Raw genomic sequence first — 20,571 nt, 5'->3', positions numbered from 1 at the left:
ACAGAAAGCAGCAGATTTTATTGCTTTCATTAAGATTCATTTGCCGGGCCGGGCGCGGTGGCTCACGCCTGTAATCCCAGCACTTTGGGAGGCCGAGGCGGGTGGAACACGAGGTCATGAGATCAAGACCATCCCGGCTAATACTGTGAAACCCCCGTCTCTACTAAAAATACAAAAAAAAATTAGCCGGGCGTGGTGGCGGGCGCCTGTAGTCCCACCTACTCGGGAGGCTGAGGCAGGAGAATGGCGTGAACCAACCCAGGAGGCGGAGCTTGCAGTGAGCCGAGATCGTGCCACTGCACTCCAGCCTGGAAGACAGAGGAAGACTCCATCTGAGAAAAAAAAAAAAAAAGATTCATTTGCCAACTTTGAAATAGTTTTTCTCTTCCCCCTTCAGACCATCATTCCATTGCCCTGAGCAATTGTTAGCCCGACAACCGCAAGTTTGTGCTTCCAAAGGGATGACTCTTAAGTGAAACAAGGTAGAAAATTTACATCTCAAAGGCACAGAACTTAGATACAAACACCATTATTTGCCAAGATAAAGAAGGGCTTAAAGGCCCAGTTAAGACAAGATGGACAGGAAAAGCACCTTAAACAAAGGTAAAGGTTGATATGCAAGCTTTTAAACCAATGCCTTTCTCATTGTAAAGGTTTCTAACGGTTTAGGTGCAGAGAGGGAGATACCCTTACAAATGGAGATTTTCTTTACAGATATAAATTTCTTTTAGAAAGAATTTCAAAATCTTGTTCCTTACTTAGATCATTGCCTTCAGGGCAGAGCTTTTTAACAAACAGGGCAAAAAATAACCAGTGGAAACTTACCAGAGCTGTCTTCGGAGGCCTGTCAGTCTTGCTGGTTAACATGGAGGTGATCAGAGGTAGGCAGCCTGTTTTTAGGGGCTTCTCTCAAATTCTTTGGGAGCAGTCCCTTTTTCAATGTTTTGATCATTTGCACAAATGACAACTATTTTTTCGAAACTGCCGTTTTAGGGGTTGCTTATTGGAATGCCCTGGGGCAGGCCCACAAGTGATTCTAGTTTGTTGGTTGCCATAGAGCTGAAATACTTTGGAAATAGCTTTCCTAAGGTCATTAGAAACCTTTCAGGGTTTGTCTGACCCGTAAATGGACCAGGTGGGGCTTGTCAGGTCACTAATATCACTCTTAGGAAACTACCATTCTGCCTCTTTCATCCATTTTTGGGCTTTTCAGATCCCACCAACATGTATATTAGTTGGTGTAGATCAGGTATCACGCGAGTTTTTTTTTTCTTTTAGACGGAGTCTCGCTTTATCGCCCAGGGTGGAGTGCAGTGGCGTGATCTCGGCTCACTGCAAGCTCCGCCTCCCGGGTTCCTGCCACCACGCCCGGCTAATTTTTTTTCTTTTTTTTCTTTTTTTGGGTATTTTTAGTAGAGACGGGGTTTCACCGTGTTAGCCAGGATGGTCTCCATCTCCTGACCTCGTGATCTGCCCGCCTCGGCCTCCCACAGGGCTGGGATTACAGGCGTGAGCCACCGCACCCAGCCCCCATCCCGGGATTTTAAATTATAATTAAGACTGTGAATTCTGGCTGGGCGCGGTGGCTCATGACTGTAATCTCAGCACTTTGGGAGGCCGAGGTAGGCAAATCATTTGAGGTCAGGAGTTCGAGACTAGCTTGGTCTACACGACAAAACCCCGTCTCTACTAAAAGTACAAAAATTAGCCGGGCGTCGTGGCGTGTGCCTGTAATCCCAGCCACTTAGGAGGTTGAGGCAGGAGAATTGCTTGAACCTGGGAGGCGGAGGTTGCAGTGAGCCAAGATTGTGCCACTGCATTCCAGCCCGAGCGACAAGAGCAAGACTCCATCTCAAAAAAAAAAAAAAAGACTGAATTCTTCAGAAAACTTTTAAAGGTCTTCCCTGGGTTTGAAAATTTTTAACCTATGGCTCTGAGCTGTTTTTATCCAGGTAATGTAAATCACTCCAGGATTGTCTCCTGAATTTTCAGGTGGTTTTATGCTACAAGGGAACTGTTTAACTGTTTTGTTTTGTTTTGTTTTCACAGAAGAAAGGCAATTCAGACAGAGTATTAATAGACTAAATATTCAGGCAAAGTAGGATAGAGAGGAGCAGTAGGAGTTACATCAGTTTTACCATCTTTGGTGTGGCGGACATCTTCCATTTCTAGCCTTTCATTAGCTCTTTGCAATGAATCTTTTAAAAAGGCTATTTTGGAATCCTGGGCAGGTAACCAAGCAAAAATGTCAGCAGATTCTAAGTAGGCAGCGGAGGACAGAGAGAAAGAGAGCTTAGAAGCTTCTACATGCTAATCAATTATATACATCCCATTCAGACTTTAACCCTATGCTACAGTCTTCTAATTTAGTTCTAAGACTAAAAACAGGTCGGGCGTGGTGGCTCACGCCTGTAATCCCAGCACTTTGGGAGGCTGAGGTGGGTGGATCACGAGGTCAGGAGTTCGAGACCAGCTTGGCCAACACGGTGAAACCCCGTCTCTACTAAAGATACAAATCAGCCAGGCATGGTGGTGCATGCCTGTAATCCTAGCTACTCGGGAAGCTGAGGCAGGAGAATTGCTTGAACCCGGGAGGCAGAGGTTGCAGCCAGCCGAGATTGCGCCATTGCACTCCAGCCTCGGCGACAAGGTGAGACTCCCTCTGAAAAAAAAAAATTTAGGCCGGGTGCGGTGGCTCAAGCCTGTAATCCCAGCACTTTGGGAGGCCGAGATGGGCGGATCACGAGGTCAGGAGATCAAGACCATCCTGGCTAACGCAGTGAAACCCCGTCTCTACTAAAAAATACAAAAAACTAGCCGGGTGAGGTGGCGGGTGCCTGTAGTCCCAGCTACTCCGGAGGCTGAGGCAGGAGAATGGTGTAAACCCGGGAGGCGGAGCTTGCAGTGAGCCGAGATCCGGCCACTGCACTCCAGCCTGGGTGACAGAGCCAGACTCCGTCTCAAAAAAAAAAAAAAAAAAAAAAAATTAAAAAAATAATAAAAACAACCTTACAAGGTTTGAACAGTCCACATAAAGGCCATTGGAACTCCAAATGGTCCTTGGTATAATCTTTTTTTGTTTTTGTTTTTTTTGAGACGGAGTTTCACTCTTGTTGCCCAGGCTGGAGTGCAATGATGCGATCTTGGCTCACTGCAACCTCTGCCTCCTGGGTTCAAGTGATTCTCCTGCCTCAGCCTCCTGAGCAGCTGAGATTACAGGTGCATACCACCATGCTGGGCTAATTTTGTATTTTTAGTAGAGACAGGGTTTCACCATGTTGGTCAGGCTGTCTCGAACTCTTAACCTCAAGTGATCCACCTGTTTCGGCCTCCCACAATGCTGGGATTACAGGCATGAGCCACTGTGCCTGGCCAAGTCTTTGGTATAATCTGCCCATAGGTTTAAAAATGTGCACAAGAATGGACCATAATGTTTGAATACATAGCTGTCTGGAGTCCCTAAAGGGGGACTATATTTGCATGCATTAGAACTTGGGGTGTCCATTATGTTTCTTATTAATCTTTCTAGATCAAAATCCAGACTACCAAAGACAGCCAAAAGAAAGATTTAGACATAACAGTCAGTATGCTAGTCACAAATAGGGTGCAACCCACATTTCTATCTAGCATATTCTTGGCAACTCCCAACCTTTTGGTTGGTTGACCAAATTCTCAGGACACAAAAACATGACAAATAGGAAACCTATAGCTGTCCATGGGAGGGAAAGAACCACTAACAAAGGGGCACCCTAAAGCCAAGAGTACTCAGTTCTTTAGAAATTAAGGATCCTATTTTTATGTTGGAACTTGGGTCTCTCAGAGCCAAGTTGGTTTTGGCTCTGAAATCCCTTTAACTTAGCTAATGATTTTTCTTACCTCAGCACACAAGAAGAGAAGAAATAAAGTGGATAGATAGCTGTGAATTCTGAAAGCCAGGCTCACTCCTACAGTAACGGTCAGTTACTGCAACTACTGTCAGTTACCTTTAAAACTGCAGCCCTTGCCAGTGACTCATTATCCACTGCAAACCCAAAAGCCATGTGTCCTCTTATGGCACAAACCCTTGGTATTTGTTTTAGTCTGTTTTGTGTTGCTATAACAGAATACCTGCGACTGGGTAATTTATAAAGAATGGAGGTTTATTTAGCTCATGGTTCTGGAGGCTGGGAAGTCCAAGATTGGGTGGCTGCATCCAGTGAGGCCCTCATGCTGTTTTATAGCATGGTGGAAAAGTGAAAGGAGCAGGCGAGAGAGAGCACTCACACACCCAAGAAAAGGGGGCTGAATTTCTTCAATCACTAACTTGTTCCCATGAGAAAGGCACTAATCCCTCTTAAAGACCTAATCACTTCTTAAAGACCCCACCTCCCAACATGGCCAAAATGGCAATAACATTTTTACATGAGTTTCAGAGGGGATACACCATATTCAAATCATAGCAGTACCCCAAAGTCAAATGCTCACTCATGGCAATTTACCTTGGATTTGAAAGTCAAAAGATTCAGGGGTCTCAATGCAAAAACAGCAGGGTCTGGCCCAAAAGGAACTTATTTACAACACCCAGGACTCTGTGAGGAAGACAGGGGACCTGAAAGGGGTCAGCAGCACCTCTCCTCCATTCCTTAAGAGGCCCTTAAGAGTATTAGTAGTCTCCTTATGGTCCCTTTTATGGTCACCAGATTGGTCAAAAGATAACATTTAAAGATCTTAATTGGCTTTGTTTGCGATTCTAGAATCAGGCAACACTTCCTTCCATAAAAATAAAGTGTTCTGATAAGCTGAGCAGAGGAGGTTGGTTTTATAGACAGAGAAAAATTGAAGAAAGCAGAACCAAAGGACAAAAAGCAGACTCGTTGTTTCAAAGTTACTTTCCTTGTAAGACAGCAGGGAAATAATAATAAATCATTGATTGGTTAACATCAGGTTACTTTTTGTTGTAAGGCAGAGGGAACTTCATTATGATGCCAATTGAAGCTGGCTTGAGGTGACATAGGACCTCAGCATGGGTGACCCCATTTTGACTTTTAGTCCAGTCTGTCAGAGCCTGGTGAAGGAGCTTAGTCCAAAACAATGGGCTCCTGCAATTTTCATTTAATAGTATGCATAAGCAAGGCCCCATCTTACCAATGAAGGTGCCAAACCATATTCATTATAGGGCTCAATTCAAGTGTATTCACTTGTATCTCCAACATACACACACACACACACACACAAAATATGCTTTTTCAAACAACACTCCCACAGATTCCCCCCAAGAATCCAATATGGCTCTCATCCCTGAAGGGTGGATCCCTTAATTGAGGATCACTGGCTTATAAAATCTCCAAAGAAGATCACAGTTTAAAGATGGAAAGACTTTATTCCATGAATAACCTGGTATTCTTCTTCTCTCCCTCTGTCACTCACAGATGTCGTGCTTAGTAGTTTTCTCTTGTGCTGTGTGAGTTCCTTTCAGGATGTTTTCAAACTGCTCTGGCCTCCTGGTTAGGTGGCACTCAGGAGAACACCATTAGGTTCAAACCCAGTTTCTCACTGGCAATATACCTAATCTTACCATTAACAGCTTGCTAGGGACTTCCAAAACCCATACTATGCGTCTGTTTGTGGGATGAATTGGGATCTGCTTTTCTCTGCTACTGACTGTGAATTTCAGGGGTATTGGAAAGGACTATACTTGTCATTTGGGCCTAGCTGTTTACAGGGAGCCTGAGGGAAGCTCTCATTTGTGTTTAGCCAAGGTTGGTGACACCAGGTTTCATCAAGTCCTCATATCTATGCACTACATAGAAAGCCTTTAAAAACTCATTAAAGTCAATGCTTCCATCTTTGTTCAAGTCCATTATGTTGGCAAGCTTATTGACTTGGGAATCATCAATAAGAACATGGTAGTGAGCACTAAAAAGTTTCCACATGGCACGAAATTCTTCAATGGAGATCAGGCCTAAAAGAATATAGGAAAAGGTTGTGAGTGTTCATTTTAAGACACACCTAAGGCAAGGGTTGGGGAAGCCACACTGATTAAATAGTCCCAATTAGAAACTCACTAAAATGCCTGACCATGAAGATACTGAAGGATATGGAAGAGTAAGATCATAAATGTAAGAAACAATATGTCACTTTCAACTACCAAGGGATCCTGAACTTATTGTAAAGCCAGAATGAGCAAACAGTGAAGAAATGGGGACGGGGTTGTGGACTATGGGACTAAATGTGGTATAGAAATTACAAGACCTAAAATAGAAAGGTGAGGTGCATGGAAGGAGGGCAGAGAGGAGGGTGACATCAAAGCAGAGGGAGAAGATACCCTGGGAGTCAATAAGAGGATCACAAACAATGGTGCTGCCTTTTTCATAGGCGATAATTTACTTTAATGTGTTGATCATTGATTTTTCTTGGTGTTCAAAGGTCTCTGCAGTAGGGGATTATCTGATGAGTTTTTAAAAATTTGAAAATAAGTAATTGTGCATCAAAGCTAAAGGCAGAAGGCTGGGCGCGATGGCCCACGCCTGTAATCCCAGCACTTTGGGAGGCTGAGGTGGGCAGATCACCTGAGGTCAGGAGTTCAAGACCAGCCTGACCAACATGGAGAAACCCCGTCTCTACTAAAAATAAAAATTAGCCGGGTGTAGTAGCGCATGCCTGTAATCCCAGCTACTCAGGAGGCTGAGGCAGGAGAATCGCTTGAACCTGGGAGGTGGAGGTTGCAATGACCCGAGATCGCGCCACTGCACTCCAACCTGGGCAACAAGAGCAAAACTTTGTCTCAAAAAAAGAAAAAAAAAAAAACAAAACAACCAGAAAATGACTTTTTGTAGCCCTTAGTCCCCAAAACAGAATCAGATTTCTAGCAATGATTTTTATGGCCATGAGTAACTAAGATACTGAAATGGATAGTAAATCATCTTTTCATTTGTGCTGGTGATTTATAAAAAGAGTTATTCCACTTTGACTGATGGCTACATAGGCTTCTGTAGGACTCTATGGTCTTGAATACAGAGTCTGCAGCCAAACTGAAATAACAATAATATTAAATGAGTTTGTTTTTCCCCTCAAGTTTCATCATGTTAGATGAAGAATGAAATAGATAAAAATCAGAGTTCTGATTTCAGAGAACCAGATTAGCCTTTGCTTTCTACTATTACTACCACATTTTGACTTTTAGTCTAGTCTGTTGGGGCCTGGTGAAGGAGCTTAGTCCAAAACAATGGGCTCCTACAATTTTCATTTAACAGTATGCATAAGCAAGGCCCGGCCCATCTTACCAATGATCTTACCAACGAAGGTGTCAAACCATATTCATTATAGGGCTCAATCAAAGTGTACTCACTTTGTATCTCCAATACACACACACACACACACACACAAATACGCTTTTTAAATGAACTCATCAAAGTTCATTTATTTACCTGAGTGATCAGTGTCAATGGCATTAAATATGATTTCCAGGTCAGTTCGGTATCTGTACAGAGTTTCAACTAGAGTAGAATGAGCCTAAAATAAAGATTTTCTAAGTGTTAGAACATATCGAATTCATGACACAGATCGCTTTTAGCAAATGTAACAAACAGAAAACATCATCAACAATTCCAATTATGTGATTTAGACAGAAATTTGAGAAGACCAGCCTTCCCTTGGAGGCCCCACCCTCTTCATTCAGTCTGTGATCCTCAGGGGACAGGGCCAAAATGAATAAGGCAGCAGTAATTAACACAGCCACCATTTACAGAGAAGTTTATTGGATTATTTCATTTGGTCCTCTACAACAAGAAGGAACAAGAACAGAACTATTATTATGTCCATTTTACAAATTTGAAAACAGGAAGATAAAGGAACTTTGCCAAGGGTAACAGAGCTGGTGAGTGGGATTTAAATCGCGGCTGCTTGAAGCCAAGCTTGGCCTGTGATCTTAGTCACCATGGTAAACTGCCTCTGAAGTGAAGTCAAAAGCCTCCTTCCTGGGGATATTTTAGTCTCTAATCTACCTTTACTTCCCTTCTCTCTGCTCTTAACATCTCATCTTCGCTGCAAATGATCACCCAAGTCCTAGCTCCAACCAGCTCCCTTTCAGCTCAATGTCATATTTAACTGCTGATGAATTGTTAACTAATAAGTATGGGGATCTGATAAATCTCCCCGATATTCATATTCTAAGAAAAGATTCTACATTTCAAAAATCTTTCAGACATATTCTGGGTCATGTCAGCAAGACTGTACACTCACGCTTAACAAGCAATACATTAAGTATTCGAAATGGTATGTTGTATAAAAGCATGGATGTCAGGCCAGGCAAAGGGGCTCACACCTGTAATCCCAGCACTTTGGGAGGCTGAGGTGGGCAGATCACTTGAGGTCAAGAGTTCAAGACCAGCCTGGTCAACATGGTGAAACCCCATCTCCACTAAAAATATAAAAATTAGCTGGGTATGGTGGCAGGCGCCTGTAATCTCAGCTACCTGGGAGGTTGAGGCAGGAGAGTCGCTTGAGCCTGGGAGGCAGAGGTTGCAGTGAGCCGAGATTGCATCACTGCACTCCAGCCTGGGCAACAGAGCGAGACTCCGCCTCAAAAAACAAACAAACAAAAAGCATGGATGTCATATCTCCCTTTCTGCTAGACAGCACTTAAAAAAAATCCAGTATTTGATGTGGACTTGCTTGTGGAAGCCTTTTCTTCTTTTTTTCTTTTTGCTTATCCTGGGAACACACAAATTTGCTGAACAGACCACAGCGTACCTGGGAGATTCCCCTTCGGCTTTTCCTAAGACTGCCACTCCATCTATTAGATTATCCCGCTCTCAGTTTTTCTTTTTTTGAGACAGAGTCTCGCTCTGTCACCCAGGCCGGAGTGCAGTGGTGCGATCCCGGCTGACTACAACCTCTGCCTCCCGGGTTCAAGCAATTCTTCCTCAGCCTCTTGAATAGCTGGGATTACAGGTGCATGCCACCACACCAAAATTTTTGTATTTTGTATACAAAAATACAAAATGATTTTTGTATTTTTAGTAGAGACGGGGTTTCACCATGTTGGTCAGGCTGGTCTCGAACTCCTGACCTTGTGATCTGCCCGCCTCAGCCTCTGAAAGTGCTGGGATTACAGGCGTGAGCCACCATGCCCGGCCACTCCCAGCTTTTCAAAGGACTAAGTTATGTTTCACCCTGGCCAGGTTTTAGCTGGGGCTATGTTTCACTTGCCTCTTGTACTGGCTTTTCAATGTGGATATTCTGGAAGGTGGACATGTATTCAACGTTTCCATTTTTGTCTATGTTTACCAGATTCGAACTCAGGGATCTCCATGGTAAGTTCAGCCCCAAAATGTTCTCCATGCAAAAAGCCCACTGGCTTAAAGAAAGTTTTCCTAACAACAACAATAACAAAGCCCAAATGATGTGTTAAAATATGATTTTAAAGAATGCAACCTCCTTGGGAGAGCCAGGGCAGCATTGGGCCAGCTGCTCTCCCTCATAATTTATCCTCCCAGGCCCTGCAGCCCTGAAGAAGAAATAACTCAAGAATATCTTCAGTATTCCACAGATCGTGTCCTTCCTGTCACCTGTAAGAAATCAGACTTTAAGTGTTAGATTTTTTTTTCCTTTTTCTGATTAACAAAGTAAGGCATGCTTATTTATTTTTTTTGAGAAGGAGTCTGGCTCTTGTCACCCAGGCTGGAGTTCAGTGGTGCCATCTCAGCTCACTGCAACCTCCGCCTCCTGGGTTCAAGCAATTCTCCTGCCTCAGCCTCCTGAGTAGCTGGGATTACAGGTGCGTGCCACCATACCTGGCTAATTTTTTGTACTTTTAGTAGAGATGGAGTTTCACCATGTTGGCCAGGCTGGTCTTGAACTCCTGACCTCAAGTGATCTGCTTGCCTCTACCTCCCAAAGTGCTGGGATTACAGGTGTGAGCCACCATGCCTGGCCTAGTCTTTTAAGAAAAAAGTTTGCTGGTTGGGTGGGCGCGGTGGCTCACGCCTCTAATCCCAGCACTTTGGGAGGCCAAAGCAGGTAGATCACAAGGTCAGGAGATCAACACCATTCTGGTTAACATGGTGAAACCCCCTCTCTACTAAAAATACAAAAAATTAGCTGGGTGTGGTGGCACACGCCTGTAGTCCCAGCTACTGGGGAGGCTGAGGCAGGAGAATCTCTTGAACCCGGGAGGTGGAGGTTCCAGTGAGCCAAGATCGTGCCACTGCACTCCAGCCTGGGCGATAGAGCAAGACTCCATCTCAAAAAAAAAAAAAAAAGTCTGCTAATCTTTTATCTGTTCTTTTAGTTCCTGAGAGAAGAGTATTAAAACCTCCCTCAGGCCGGGCGCGGTGACTCACGCCTGTAATCCCAGCACTTTGGGAGGCCGAGACGGGCAGATCACGAGGTCAGGAGATCGAGACCATCCTGGCTAACATGGTGAAACCCTGTCTCTACTAAAAATACAAAAAACTAGCCGGGCGAGGTGGCGGCGCCTGTAGTCCCAGCTACTCGGGAGGCTGAGGCAGGAGAATGGCGTGAACCCGGGAGGCGGAGCTTGCAGTGAGCTGAGATCCGGCCACTGCACTCCAGCCCGGGCGACAGAGCCAGACTCCGTCTCGAAAAAAAAATAAAATAAAAAATAAATAAATAAATAAATAAATAAATAAAACCTCCCTCTATAGTGGCAGATTTTTCTACTTCTACTTTTTATTCTGTCAATTTTTGTTCTGAATAGTTTTGAAGCTATATGAATAAGTACATACACATTTAGAATGGATTCAATTGGCATAATATTTTATCATTATGAAATGTCCTTTTTTATTTCTAGTAATATATACCTCCTTAGAGTCTACTTTGCCTGATACTCATAAAGCTGTTTTAGTTTTGTTTTTGTTAGTGTTTTCATGGTATATCTTTTTCTAAATTTAACTTCTAATGTTTTGTGTATATGATTCTACGGTCTAATTTTGCAACTGTTGAGAAATCTATCAGTCTAATTGTTATCTCTTTGTAGCAATATGTTGTTTCCTCTCTGCCTGCTTTTTAAAGGTTTTTTCTTTGCTACTGGTGCTCTGGAGTTTCACAACAAATGTGTGTAGGTGTGGATTTAACTTTATTTATCGTACATGAGAATTACTGTTCCTCTTTATGAATTTGAGTCTTTTATCAATTCTGGAAATGTCTCAGCCATTACCATGTCAAACATATGGTCTCTTACATTCTATTCTCTCCTCCCAGTACCCTGGGTAGGTGTATGTTAAACTTCTCATTTTACTGTTCATAACTCTTTTTTTGTTTGTTTGAGACAGAGTTTCACTCTTGTCACCCAGGCTGGAGTGCAATGGTGCGGTCTCGGGTCACTGCAACCTCCCTGTCCTGGGTTCAAGCAATTCTCCTGTCTCAGCCTCTTAAGTAATTGGGATTACAGGTGCCTGCCACCATGGCCGCCTAATTTTTTTTCTTTTTTTTTTTTTTTTTTTTTTGTATTTTTAGTAGAGGTGGGGTTTCACCATGTTGGCCAGGCTAGTTTCAAACTCCTGACCTCATGTGATCCACCCACCTCAATCTCCCAAAGTACTGGGATTACAGGCGTGAGCTGCTGCGCCTGGCCTGTTTATAACTCCTAACCTAATTCTTTCTTGAATAGTGTCTAATCTTCCGTTTAACCCATCCATTATGATTTTTCTTTTTTTCCCTTTTTTTTTTTTTTTGTGAGACGGAGTCTTGCTCTGTCGCCCAGGCCGGAGTTCAGTGACGCGATCTCCGCTCACTGCAAGCTCCGCCTCCTGGGTTCACGCCATTCTCCTACCTCAGCCTCCCGAGTAGCTGGGACTACAGGCGCCTGACATCACGCTCAGCTATATTTTCTATTTTTAGTAGAGACGTGGTTTCACCATGTTAGCCAGTTTGATCTCCATCTCCTGACCTTGTGATACGCCCGCCTTGGCCTCCCAAAGTGGTGGGATTACAGGCGTGAGCTACCGCGCCTGGCCACTTTTTCTTTTTTAAAGTATATTTTCTATCTATTTGGTTTTTCTTCAAATCATTCCCAAATGCATGTTTCTGATTCCATATTTCCTTTAAACGTATTTATTTGATAATTCCAATATTTGATGTCCTCAGGGAACTAACTGTTGTTTCTGCTGACTCTCACTCCTGGTAGTTTGTATCCTTGTTTGTTTGGTAATTTTTGATTGTGAGCTCATGTGAGTGGATCTTAATCTCTAGATACACAAGTGGCCAAAATTAGGGATGCTTCCCTCAAAGATAAATTTGCATTTGCTTGCCAGGAGTCAGGGAGCATTACAGACTTAGGACAACTTTAGCCGCTTTGAGGGTCCAAGCATGATGATGGAAATCTCAAATTCAGCTTTTCCATCTTTCTACTATATTATAATTTAGTCTCAGAATTGATTGCTATACCAATATCAGCACTGGGCCCCAGGACAATCTAGCCTTTTGTGCTTTCTTGTTGCTCCATGCTCCCACATGTGGTTTCAAATCATCTTTCATGGAAAGTGAAGATGCAGCTGGAAGATTCACGTTACTGTGAGGCTGGTAAATGCATTAACATTCTACACCCTCCAAAATCTAGCTGTTTGTTAACGGGAAGGCCCTTCAGAATGTCTAGTCTAGCATATTATCAGAATACAGGTTTGGGGCTGGGTGGCTCACGCCTGTAATCCCAGGCGTGAAGGGATTGGAAGGCCAAGGTGGATGGATCATGAGGTCAGGAGTTCAAGACCAGCCTGAACAACATGGTGAAACCACGTCTCTACTAAAAATACAAAAATTAGCTCGTTGTGGTGGCACGTGCCTATAATCCTAGCTATTCAGGAGGCTGAGGCAGGAGAATTGCTTGAACCCAGGAGGCGGAGGTTGCAGTGAGCTGAGATTGCACCACTACACTCCAGCCTGGGCAACAGAACAAGACTCTGTCTCAAAAAAAAAAAAAAAAAAAGAAGTTTAATTCAGGGTTGTTGTTAGTTTTCCAAGTTGAAAATAGCTTGCTAAAAGGGAGAAATAAGACTTTTTTGAGCAAATAATGGATATTTTATTTTTATCTCTATTCTTCCTTCTTAGTAAAAATGGAGAACTGAAATCCTAAGGAAGCAAAGAAAATGAAAAGTGATCTGTATGTAACTTGCTGTGTTAAGAAATTGTAAATTTTTTTTTTTTTTTTTTTTGAGATGGAGTCCAGGCTGAAGTGCAGTGCCCGGATCTCAGCTCACTGCAAGCTCCGCCTCCCGGGTTTACGCCATTCTCCTGCCTCAGCCTCCCGAGTAGCTGGGACTACAGGCGCCCACCACCTCGCCCGGCTAGGTTTTTTTTGTATTTTTTAGTAGAGATGGGGTTTCACTGTGTTAGCCAGGATGGTCTCGATTTCCTGACCTCGTGATCCGCCCGTCTCGGCCTCCCAAAATGCTGGGATTACAGGCTTGAGCCACCGCGCCTGGCCAAGAAATTGTAAATGTTATAGAAATTTGTTACCTGATTTTCTGTGGTCTTGAAGTTGGAAAGCACGAGTAAGGTCACTTTTTCGTGAAATCACTCTCTCTTTTAATATCTTGATGGCGCTGCTTTCCATAGTATACACTCTGTAAAGAAAACAATAATTAGGTAAAAGTAACATAAATCATCCTGTTGTCTTTCATTTTAATGTGCAGTATTACTATTTATGAATTTTTACTTTAAATGAATTGCCTAGATTCTCACATATCGCTACTAGATGGTAAATGTATGCATATGTATGTGTATATGTGTGTACATGTACACACGCATTTCGTGAGGTTTTAAAAGGATTACAAATAGTATTTTCTTTTGAATGTCAAAACTCACATGAACAATCATTTGAAAAGAAGGAAAATAAAGAGGAACTTACTATACCAGGTATTGAAATTTATCATTAAATCACTGAGATAAAACAACAGATATTGACACTGAGAAGACTGATACATGAGTAGAACATAATAGAAATTTCATAAACAAAGGCTGCATGTGGTGGCTGACGCCTATAATCCCAGCACTTTGGGAGGCCGAGGCTGGTAGATGACAAGGTCAAGAAATCGAAACCATCCTGGCCAATATGGTGAAACCCCATCTCTACTAAAAATACAAAAATTAGCTGAGCATGGTGGCACATGCCTGTAGTCCCAGCTACTCTGGAGGCTGAGGCAGGAGAATTGCTTGAACCTGGGAGGCGGAGGTTGCAGTGAGCTGAGGCCATGCCATTGCACTCCAGCCTGGGCAACAGAGCCAGACTTTGTCTCAACAACAACAAAAAAATTCATAAATATATCAAACTATGTATGGGAATAATATATATAATACAGAGGTATTGCAATTCAGTAGAAAAGGACAATTTTTAAAAAGAGTGGTAGCATAGTTAGCTAACTACCTGGACTTCAACCTCTACCACAGACCATTTACAAAAATAAATTTTCAAATAAAGGAGGAACAGAGGAACAAAATAGTCACACACATACATATAATGACAATTTTGTTCCTCTTTGTATTTTTTGTGCATGTACACACACACAAACACACACACACATGTATATGGCAAAATGGTAGATGTAAATCCAGGCATATCAATAATAACATCATATGAGAATGGATTAAATAATCAAAAGGCAGATATTGTGAAACTGGATAAAAACAACAAAACAAGATCCAACTATATGTTGTCAACAGGAGACACATTTTAGTTTCAAAGATACAAAGAGTTTAAAAGGAAAAGGACAAAAAAGGAAATCCCATGCAAACGGCAAGCATGAGAGCTAGAGTGGCATACCAATAGCAGACAAAATGGACTTTTTTTTTTTTTTTTTTTGAGACGGAGTCTCACGCTGTTGCCCAGGCTGGAGTGCAGTGGCGCGATCTCGGCACACTGCAAGCTCCGCCTCCCGGGTTCCCGCCATTCTCCTGCCTCAGCCTCCTGAGTAGCTGGGACTACAGGCACCCGCCACCGTGCCCGGCTAATTTTTTTGTATTTTTAGTAGAGACGGGGTTTCACTGTGGTCTCGATCTCCTGACCTTGTGATCCGCCCACCTCGGCCTCCCAAAGTGCTGGGATTACAGGCTTGAGCCACCGCGCCCGGCCCGACAAAATGGACTTTAAGACAAAAATTGTTACCAGAGACAAAGAGGGATATTTTACAATTATAAAACAGTCCATCAAGAAGATGAAACAATTATAAACACATGAGAACCTAACAACAGAGCCAAAACTACATGAAGCAAAAATGGATAGAACTGAAGGGAGACATAGACAATTCAGCAATAATATTGAGACTTCAATAGTCGACTTTCAGTAATGGATGAAACAACTAGGTGGAAAATCAACATGGACATAGAAGACTTGAACAGCACTCAAACCAACTAGACCTCACAGACATGTATAAAACACTCCACCCAACAACAAGAGAATTACATTCTTCTATAGTACATGTGGAACATTCTCCACAATAGACTCGATGCTAGGCCATAATATAAGCCTTAATAGATTTAAAATGATTAAGATCAAAGTATCTTTACTTTGAAAAAAAATTTAGGATTTATTGAAAGAAGTAAATTAGAAAGTAATTTGGGAAAAATAAATAAATTAAAAATTAACAACAGAAGAAATTTGGGCAAGTCACAAATATAAGAAAATTAAACAACAAAACCTTAAATAACCAATAGGTCAAAGAAGAAATCACAGGAGAAGTCAGAAAATAAGATGAGTGAAAATGAAAATACAACATACCAAAACATATGGCATACACTGAAGTAGTGCTTATATAAAAATGTATAGCTATAGGTGCCTATATTAAAAAAGAAAAAAGATCTTGAATCAATAACATAAACTTCCACTTTAAAAAATTGGAAAAAGGCTGGATGTGGTGGCTCACGCCTGTAATCCCAGCTACTTGGGAGGCTGAGGCAGGAGAATCGCTTGAACCTGGGAGGCAGAGGTTGCAGTGAGCCGGGATCACACCATTGCACTCCAGCCTGGGCAACAAGAGCAAAACTCCATCTCAAAAATAAATAAATAAATAAAATAAAAAATTGGAAAAAAGAGTAAATTGAACCCAACATAAGCAGATAAAAGGAAATAATAAAGAATAGAACAGTAAGAAATGAAATAGAGAATGGAAAGATAATAAAGAAAAATCAACAAAACTAAAAATTGGTTCTTTGAAAAGATCAACTAAATCGTCAAACCTTTAGAATGTCCAAGAAAAAAAAGAAAAAAGCCTCAAATTTCTAAAATCAAGAGTGAAAGAGGGGACATCATTACTGACCTTACAAAAGTAAGAAAGATTATAAAGAAATACTAAGAACAATTGTAGACCAATATATTAGATAACATAGGACCAATTGCTAGAATGACACAAACAATCAAAACTGACTAGGAAGAAATTTAAAAACTGAACATGCCTGTAACAAGTAAAAAGACTAAGTAATCAAATGATTCACAAAGACAAGCCCAGAGCCAGCTGGCTTCACTGGTGAATTCTATGAAACATTTAAGGAAGAATTAATACCAATTACTCACAAACTCTTCCAAAAAGAAGAGGTGGGAATATTGCCCACTTAGAAGCTAATATTACCTTGATACAAAACCCAGATAAAGATCACAAGAAAACTACAGACCAGTATCTCTTAGGAACATAGATACAAAATCCTCAACAAAATACTAGCAAATGGCATCCAGAAACGTATAAAAAGGATTATACACCATGGGTAAGTGGGATTTATTCTAGGAATGCAAGCTTTGTCTAATATCTGAAATCAACCAATGTAATATACCATATTAACACAGAACAAATAAACAATGGGAAAAGGACTCCCTATTCAATAAATGACACTGGGATAACTGGCTATTCATATGCAGAAGAATGAAACTGGACCCGTACCTATCACCATATGCAAAAATTAAGTCAAGATGGATTAGACTTATTAATAAATGTAAGACCTCAAACTATAAAAATCCTAGAAGAAAACCTAGGAAATACTCTTCTGGACATCAGCCTTAGGAAATAATTTATGACTAAGTCCTCAAAAGCAATTGTAACAAAAACAAACATTGACAGATGAGAACTAATTAAACTAAAGAACTTCTGCACAGCAAAAGAAAATATCAACAGAGTTAGCAGACAACCTAAAGATTTGGAGAAAATCTTCACAAACTATGTATGCAACAAAGGTCTAATATCCAGGATTTATAAGGAACTTAAACCAGTCAACAAGCAAAAACCAAATAGACCCATTAAAAAGTGGGCAAAGGATATGAACAAACACTTCTCAAAACAAGACATGTAAGTGGCCAACCAATATGAAAAATGCTCAACATCACTGAACATCAGAGAAATGCAAATCAAAACCACAATGAGATACCATCTCATACCAGTCAGAATGGGTATTATTCAGAAGTCAAAAAATAGTAAATATTGGCAAGGCTGCAGAGAAAAGGGAATGCTTATACACTGTTGGTGTAAATGCAAACTAGTTCAGTCACTGTAGAAAGCAGTTTGGACATTTCTCAAAGAACTAAAAATGGAACTCCCATTGGACCCAGCAATCCCATTACTAGGTATATACCCAAAGGAAAATAAATAATTGTACCAAAAACACATGCACTTGTATGTTCATCATAGAACTATTCCCAATAGCAAAAACACGGAATCAACCCAGGTGTCCATCAATGGTGGATTGGATAACGAAAATGCAATACATATACACCATGAAATACTACACAGCCACAAAAAACCAAAATCATTTCCTTTGCAGCAACATGGATGCAGCTGGAAGCCATTATCCTAAGTGAATCAACATAGGAACAGAAAATCAAATACCATATGTTCTCACTTTTAAGTGGGAGCTCAACATTGGGTACACATGGACATAAAGATGGGAACAACAGACACTGGGAACTACTCGAGGGGGAGGGAGAGAGGAGGGCAAGGGCTGAACAACTAAGTATTGGGTATTATGCTCACTACCTGGGTGACAAAATCACTCATACATCAAACCCCAACATCACACAATATACCCATGTAACCAATCTGCACATGTACTCCTTGAATCGAAAATAAAAGTTGAAATTTTCAAAAATCACATGATCATCTCAATAGATGCAGAAAAACTTATCTGATGAAATTCAATACTCTTTCATGATAAAAACACTAACCAAACTAGGCATAGAAAGGAACTTCTTCCACTTGATGAGAGGCATCTACACAAATACAAAGCTAACATCATACTTAATTATCAAAGAGTGAATGCATTCCCTTAAGATCAGAAATAAGACAAGTATATCTGCCTTCACCAGTTTTATTCAACACTGTACTGGAGGTTTTAGCCAGGATGATTATACAAGAAAAATAAAACCAGGATGATCATACAAGAAAAATAAAAACAAGGGATCCAGATTGGAAAAGAAGTAAAACTATCTCCATTAACACCATTAACAGATATGATCTAGGATATAGAAAATCTCAAGGACTCTACTAGAAAAAGATTAAAACTAACAAGTTAATCAAGATTGTACAAGATCAATATCCAAAAATCAATTGTATTTCTTTTTTTTTTGAGACTGAGTCTCGCTCTGTCGCCCAGGCTGGAGTGCAGTGGTGCGATCTCGGCTCACCGCAACCTATGCCTCCCGCATTCCAGCCATTCTTCTACCTCAGACTCCCGAGTAGCTGGGACTACAGGCATGTGCCACCATGCCCAGCTAATTTTTGTATTTTTAGTAGAGACAGGGTTTCACCATATTGGCCAGGCTGGTCTTGATCTCCTGACCTCATGATCCACCTGCCTCAGCCTCCCAAAGTGCTGGGATTACAGGCATGAGCCACCGCGCCCAGCCAATCAATTGTATTTCTATACACTAGAAATCAAGAATCTAAAAATATAATTAAGAAAACAGGCCAGATGCGGTGGCTCACATCTGTAATCCCAGCACTTTGGGAAGCCAAGACCGGAGGATCACTTGAGCCCAGGAGTTTGAGACCCAGCCTCGGCAACACAGTGAGACCCTGTCTCTACAGAAAATTGAAAAAATTAGCCGGGTGTGATGGTGCATGCTAATTTTAATGTAAGGCCCAGGAATTTGAGGGTGCAGCGAGCTATGATCACATTACTGCACTCCAGCCTGGGTGACAGAGTGAGACCCTGTCTCCAGAAAAAGAGAAAAGAAAAGAAAAGGAAAACAATTCCATTTACTATGGCAGCAAAAGGAACAAAATATTTAGAAATAAATTTAGCAAAATAAGTCCTAGACTTATACACGGAAAAGTACAAAATATTATTGAAGGAAATTAAAGAAGATTTAAATAAATAGAACAATATTTCACGTTCATGGATTGGACAACTTAATATTGTTAAGATGGTAATAGCCTTCAAACTGATCTACAGACTCAACATAATCCCTATCAAATTCCCAGTTGGTATTTTTGCAAATTGACAAGCTGATTCTGAAATTCACATGAAAATGCAAGGGGCCCAAAATAGCCAAAACAATCTTTAAAAAGAAGTACAAAGTTCAACTCACATTTACCAGTTTTAAAACTGTAGTAAGTTTGTAAAGTTATAATAATTAGGACAGCGTGGTACTGGCATTAGGATAGACACAGACTTAGACAAATAGAATACAATTTAAAGGCCAGAAACAAACCCTTACATTATGGTCAACTGATTTTTGACAAGAGTGCCAAGAAGGAAAGAATAGTCTTTGAGTCATGGTTCTGGGACAACTGGATATCCACATGTAAAAGAATAAAGCTGAACTCTTCCTTCACACCATATACAAAAATTAACTCAAAATGGATCAGAAACCTAAATATAGGAGCTAAACCTATAAAACTCTTAGAAGAGAACATAGGAATGAATCCTTATGACTCTGAGTTAGGCAATAATGCCTTCTTAGATACAATACCAAAAAAGCACGAGCCACACAAGAAAAAAAACAGATAAATTGGATTTCATCAAAATGAAAAATGTTTGCACTACAAATAATACCACAGAGAAAGGGATAAGACATCCCACAGAATGGGAGAGAATATTTGCAAATCAAATATTGAACAAGTGGCCAGTCGTGGTGACTCATGCCTATAATCCCAGCACTTTGGGAAGCTGAAGCAGGTGGATCGCTTGAGCCCAGGAGTTCAAGATCAGCCTGGGTAACATGGTGAAACCCCATCTCATCAAAAATACAAAAATTAGCCAAGTGTGCTGGTTTGTGCCTGTAGTCCCAGCTACTTCAGAGGCTGAGGCAGGAGAATCAATTGGGCCCTGCAGGCCAAGGCTGCAGTGAGCCATGATCGCCTAGGCAACAAAGTGAGACCCTGTCTCAAAAAAATATACATATACTGAATAAGTGATGTGTATATAGAATAAAAAACTCTTGCAATGCAAAAATAGAGTGACAATTAAAAATGGAAAATGAACCTGAAATATAATATTTCTAAAGAAGATGTACAAATGTCCAATAAATACATGGAAAGATGCTCAACATCATTAATCATTAGGGAACAACTCAACACTACAATGAGATTCTACCTCACACCACTAAGACAACAATAAGAAAAAAGAGATCGGCCGGGCGCGGTGGCTCAAGCC

The 20,571-nt window shown here is 41.2% G+C and overlaps 2 protein-coding genes across 2 annotated transcripts in view; both read right to left on the bottom strand.

Annotated features, from left to right (window-relative positions):
• The window catches only part of PDHA1 (pyruvate dehydrogenase E1 subunit alpha 1), a 563,563-nt gene that overhangs the window by 524,907 nt on the left and 18,085 nt on the right, over nucleotides 1-20,571 (bottom strand). The window lies entirely within an intron of this gene.
• PPEF1 (protein phosphatase with EF-hand domain 1) overlaps nucleotides 5,336-20,571 on the bottom strand; it is a 149,607-nt gene continuing 134,371 nt past the window's right edge. The window contains exons 17-20 of the mRNA XM_050776640.1: nucleotides 13,456-13,562; nucleotides 9,190-9,353; nucleotides 7,407-7,491; nucleotides 5,336-5,941 (exon numbers count right to left, since the gene is read on the bottom strand). Of these exons, the coding sequence (XP_050632597.1) occupies nucleotides 5,730-5,941; nucleotides 7,407-7,491; nucleotides 9,190-9,353; nucleotides 13,456-13,562 (568 nt within the window). The 3' untranslated portion in view covers nucleotides 5,336-5,729. The remainder of the gene's footprint in view (nucleotides 5,942-7,406; nucleotides 7,492-9,189; nucleotides 9,354-13,455; nucleotides 13,563-20,571) is intronic.

This window comes from Macaca thibetana, chromosome X (assembly GCF_024542745.1).
Source record: "Macaca thibetana thibetana isolate TM-01 chromosome X, ASM2454274v1, whole genome shotgun sequence".
Taxonomy (NCBI): Eukaryota; Metazoa; Chordata; class Mammalia; order Primates; family Cercopithecidae; genus Macaca; species Macaca thibetana.
Note: the sequence above shows the minus strand (reverse complement) of the source record. Positions and strands in the feature narration are given on the sequence as shown.